This window comes from Uloborus diversus, unplaced genomic scaffold, assembly GCF_026930045.1.
Source record: "Uloborus diversus isolate 005 unplaced genomic scaffold, Udiv.v.3.1 scaffold_14, whole genome shotgun sequence".
NCBI classification, from domain to species: Eukaryota; Metazoa; Arthropoda; class Arachnida; order Araneae; family Uloboridae; genus Uloborus; species Uloborus diversus.
In genome coordinates this window covers 7,668,185-7,673,847 of record NW_026558098.1, presented here as the reverse complement: position 1 = coordinate 7,673,847, position 5,663 = coordinate 7,668,185, and the positions used below count along the sequence as shown (strand labels likewise).

Below are 5,663 nucleotides of genomic sequence, written 5' to 3'. Positions count from 1 at the left end.
CTACTTCCAAACGAACAAGAACTGCATGGGCTGAATTTTCGTCTACCCTGCAGGAGTCCTAAAGAACACAGCACGGTGCAAAATTTACAAAGTACGGGATTTTCGGGACTGTCAACGAGCGCGTTTCGTTCCCGTTACGCTTCATTCATCAAGATGTCATTCCAAAACAAATTATGAAAAATCATTCTTTGCTAAAATGGTCATGAGGTGATTGAACGGAGAAAATTACTGGCTGTTAGCAAAAACCTTTTTTACCACCATGGCTTCTTGAATGGCTATTTTGTGACAAGGCATGCTTTATTGAAATGGTTTTAAATATTATTTCATACTTCACATTATTCTAGAGAGAAAGATAGAGAAGATTTGACTAAGGTGTAGCACGTCTAATTATTGCTGTTAATTTATTTCTTTTCCTTATGAATGAAGCACATGCACTTCATAACTCTCCAGAACTCGTGCCGTGAGATAAATGCTCATACAGCTGAGAGCCAATTATCCAGGAAGTTCGGGACCATCGCTATCCCGGATATCTGAATTTCCCGGTTTTCTGGATCACTAAAAAACGCTATTGGCCGATTGTTTGTAAAACTTAAATTACTATAATAAATAGTTATGCATATTAAAATAAGAAGAAAACAGTTCAGAAATGCTTATAAATATCCAAATATTAAAAACTAATGGTGAGAGAATAATTTAAACATCAAAAAACTTAAGTTATTCATAATACCTGAGACATTCTGTTTGGAAAAAAAAAAAAAAAAATCCACCGCTTTTCGATGTTTTAAAACGAAAGAAAATGAAGGGAAAGGCAAAAAATAAGTTTTCGAACCTAAATGTGCAATTTTTCTGCTAATGGTGTATAAAAGAATTCACTTTCATGATCGTGATTTTTTCTTTTTAAAATTTTATGTCAAGGTTTTGTGTTTGCGATTACGGTAGTTATTGCTAACTAATGCTTTTGCATTTCGTTAATATCAACATAAATTTGATTTATGAGTTCTTGCAGCCTTATTAGTCTTGCGTTTAATAGATTTCTAAAATTCACGATCAATTAACTATCCGGAAAATTTGCGAATCTGGCTTTCGGCGTTTTCCGCACTTTCGCGACGTCACTTACGCTAAACGCCTTTAATTTCAGGCCATTCAATAAAATATTGCATTAGAATGCGACAATATTCATTTCCTTAGCTTTCAATTAAAATAAAAGACGAAAATTTCAGACATACGAATGTACTTTTTTATCAAAAAAATATTTCGGAAATTTTGTCCGCATAATGGATAACCATTTGGAGTTGGTGTTTGCAAACATTTTCCCGAGTTTTAAGTGAGTAATATGGTGTTTATTAAGAAATCGTTCATATTCTTTTTGGTACCTCAAAAAAAAAAAGGTTAAATTTTTTAAAAATTGCCAAAAATGCTTATTTTTAAAACATGGCGGGAAAATCGGGAAAAAGTTGCCGGTTTTCCGGTTTTTTGGTTCCCGGATAAAAGGTTCTGCACTGTACTGAGATGAAAAAAACTATTTTATATTTTGGTTAATCAAAAATTTTATTTGTTTCATTAAATATTATTTCATACAATGTTTGATACTTAAATTAAATGAAAATATATTTTATTTGAAAACTAAACAATGTCAACTTATGCATATGTGAAAAAAATTCTCACTAGCGAGCTCTCATTTTGACCAGAGTTCTGAGGGTTAAGAGAAGACATTTTATGAAAACTTTATTTACATATCGCTGGAAAAAAAAGATTTTAAAAATACACATTTGAATTTGAATTAAAAATTCACCAATTAATGCAAAGTTGTGCATTATGTAACAACTGGATTAATGCGGCTGGTGCGCAAAAAATGGGGGAGGGGGTCAACAGAGCTGTAAGGGGGGAGTTAAAGGGTGCTACCATAGATGATTTTCGTAAATTTGAGCTATATGTTATAGTGTTTTCACATTACTGATTGACCTCTGAAAAATGTGGAAGGTGACCTGGAAAATTGGGGCGAATGACCACCATAGACTTCCCCACTCCAATTGAAAGTTCTATTTTTATGTAATACTAGTATGAAAAAAGTCCATTCATTTGGAATTTTTTGTTTTTATTTTCGTGAAATTAATCAATCTACCAGTAAAAAATCACTTTTCAATCGATCGTTAATTTTTAACTCTGGAAAAAGAAGGGGGAAATCGTCCCCCTGTACGAGCCGCCGCTGACTAGATTAAATATAGAACTGTCAAAACGAAAAAAACAAAGTGGCACGACAGCCCATGGGGGCCAAGGCCTACTGTGCCCATCTTAGTCTTCTTGAGCACAGGCTCTGGGGTGCTAGGCAGATGTTCAGGCAAGGTGGTCAGCCTCACAGGGAACGCCCTGGGTTTAGTTCCCAAGCGCGCTTGGTACTCATTTTATCGACCCACTGAAGAGAAAAACGGCTGAGTCGACCATGCCCGACCCAGGAATAAAACCCGGACCTGTAGTGTGGAAGCGCTACCAATGAGACACTGGGCATCATAGAACTGTCTAACGTAAGAAAAACATTTTTCTCTCTCTCCTTTAAAACTTCTGTGTCAAAATTTGCAGCTTATCCAGGCAAGAAACTACTGCCCTGTTAGAAAATTTTAAGAACCAAAATCAATTTTCAGAGTTAAAGCCCCTACTCCGAAGAATTTTGAAATCAATTTTTTTTACCACTAACTAGAGGGAGGTATTGTTTTTCCTTTGCAACGACAGTGATGAGGTACTGTGTATGGTAACTCCAACGTTATATTTACAAAAGAACTTCCAATGCTTTTTCTATTATTTATTAAAAAAACACAACAGAAACAGCACAGTACGTCCATATAAAGTCAGATGCGTAAACATTACGCCTAGAACTCCATAAGCGTTTTTCTTAAAACGCTTGGCATCGAAAACTTATTAGCTTGTCAAAAAGAATGCACATGAAGTCCTTTTCTTTTAGGTAAAAGAACCTGCAGTGGCGGCGCGAGAGCAAAAATAGACGTCGGCGATGCACAGTTTTGCGAGGCCCTTTTAATCATAAAATATTCTCAGACAAATAATTGAATTCATGGATTTAATTTTTGTACTAATTATTGGCACTGGAGTTCCTAATTCACTTAATTGCTAGGACAACAATATTTCATGACCAGTAGTGCAATCAAAAAGAAGTTTTTTTGGTGGTGGAGAGAGGAGGCGGCACGTTGAAGGTAAAAAAATGACCTGATAGAAAGGGGAGTCCGGGGGTTCTCCCCGGAAAATTTTTGAAATTTGTAGTTTAAAAACGCAGTTTTAAGCTTTCTTTGCTGATGTTAGGGGAAAAGAGGTACAGAGGTCTCGGTGGAAATTTCTAGAAATTGAAGCCTTAAAAACGCAATTATAGGCCATATTTATTGACTTTAGGATCAGAGACTGTCCAAGATCAATTCTTTAAAAAAACAAAATGTTCAAAATAAATCCTCTGCAAATTCTCGAAATTGAAGTTTCAAAAACCGAATTTTAGACAAGGAAGGGAGTTCGTCCCTCGAAAAATTTTGAAAATTATGGTCCTAAAAACTTCAGCAATATTTTATATTTAGGAGCCATTAAACTTAAACTTTTTGTTAATGTAGTTTAAAAACCCCAATTGCTTATGATATAGAAGAAAGGCGGTATGGGGACGCTTGCCCGAATATTTTCTGAAATTCAAGCCTTCAAAAAGCGATTATAAGGCCATATTTTGTAATATTAGGCTCGGTAATTTTTGAAATTCCTGCTACAAAAACGCAATTTTAAGCGATTTTCGATGTTGTTGAGTATTTAGGGACTTTAAGCTGGAAATATCGCGAAGTTAAAGATCTGGAAACGAAATTTCAGATGCTCGATTTTGAATATTTTCTTATTTTTTAGACGAACGTAGGAAATAACAGAAAAAAGAAAAGAAATAGGACGGGGGTTGGGGAATACAGTTGACGGATCAATAAGCTGTAACTATTGAATATTTTTAACTCAGGCCCCGACAGAATTGGGCCCTGCATTTGCTAAGGCTGGCTCTGTGCAGTCTCCCTTGCACGCACTATTTTGATTACTTTTGTGTGTCTGTTGTATTTAATAAGTGCTTTAATTAAAAACATTGAAATTTCTTAAAACTTCTGAGAGTTTTGAGAGGCCCTATCTGCGCGAGGCGTCGGCAGTCGCCGACTTCGCCGACGCCTAGCGGCGCCACTGCTGAATAGATAGATAGATAGGACGTCATGAGAGATACCTGGAAAAAAAAAAAGAATGTCCTCTTAAAAGCGGTTTAATTGCCAACTATGTTATTCACATGAATCTGTCTTCTCGTCCGTGTGGTGGACTCTCAAATGCCTCCTCAAGTTTGAACTTTGAGAAAATGTCTTCGAGCAACATTCACACGAATACGGTTTTTCACCAGTATGGACCCTCATATGTGTCGTCAAACTTGAACGTCCAATGAACGCCTTAGAGCAATATTCGCACGAAAATCGCTTCTCACCAGAATGGATTTTCATGTGTTCACTTAAGCGTGAAGCAGAAATGAATGCCTTTGGACAATACTCACACGAATTCGGCCTTTCACCAGTATGGGTTCTTAAATGCGTGTTAAAGCTTGAACAACAAGAAAATGTCTTCGAACAATGGCCGCACGAATAGGGCTTTTCCCCAGTATGGGTTCTCAAATGTATCGTCAAGCTTGAACCAGAAGAAAACGATTTAGAGCAATGCTCACATGAATATGGCTTTTCTCCAGTATGGGTTCTCAAATGTTTCTTTAAGCTTGAAACACATGAAAACGCTTTAGAACAGTAGTCACAGGAATGGGGCTTTTCACCAGAATGGACACTCATATGTCTCCTTAAAAATGAAGATTGAGTGAATGCCTTAGAACAATGTTCACACGAGTAAGGCTTTTCACCAGAATGGACACTCATATGTCTCCTTAAACTTGAGGCAAGAGTGAATGCCTTAGAACAATGCTCACATGAGTATGGCCTTTCGTTAGAATGGGCACTCATGTGCCTCCTTAAATGTGAAGATTGAGTGAATGCCTTGGAACAATGTTCACATGAATATGGCTTTTCACCAGAATGAACCCTCATATGCGTCCTTAAACTTGATGATTGAGTGAATGCCTTGGAACAATGTTCACATGAATATGGCTTTTCACCAGAATGGGTCCTCATATGCGTCCTTAAACGTGAAAATTGAGTGAATGCCTTAGAACAATGTTCACATGAATATGATTTTTCACCAGAATGGACACTCATCGCAAGAGTCGAAACGAACTTGGTTCTGTGTAATTCAAAGTACCGCAATGTACTTTAAAATCGATGTTGCACACAACCGTCTGAACAATATAGAAGGAAATGTTCATACACTTACACTCAAAATATGGGTCTTAACTTCACACTTTGTAAAATACTATTGAAGAGAGATCTACTGAAGAATGGAGAGTCAGACAATATTTTGATCTCTTTTGAAGGCAGCAAGTCACGTAATACGTATGCCGCTGATGACTAGCAATGTCTTGGCCAACTCCTTTTGCCAGCAACGAAAAACAAAACTGTAGCCTAAGTATCAAACGCGAATGCTTTAGATATTATTGGTCCATGTGACTAATCACTTTGTTCAACAAAGAGGAACAATTGGAAAGGCATTGAAATTCAATAAAT

At 36.7% G+C, this 5,663-nt stretch overlaps 1 protein-coding gene across 1 annotated transcript; it reads right to left on the bottom strand.

Annotated features, from left to right (window-relative positions):
- Window positions 1-4,289: 4,289 nt before the first annotated feature.
- On the bottom strand, window positions 4,290-5,258 carry LOC129232895 (zinc finger protein 678-like). The gene has a single exon (XM_054866998.1). It carries the CDS (start codon window positions 5,256-5,258, stop codon window positions 4,290-4,292), a length of 969 nt encoding a protein of 322 aa, XP_054722973.1.
- Window positions 5,259-5,663: the final 405 nt, after the last annotated feature.

Excerpts from the sequence above, each read along its gene's own strand:
- LOC129232895 (XM_054866998.1), bottom strand. The coding sequence starts at position 5,258 with ATGAGTGTCCATTCTGGTGAAAAATCATATTCATGTGAACATTGTTCT.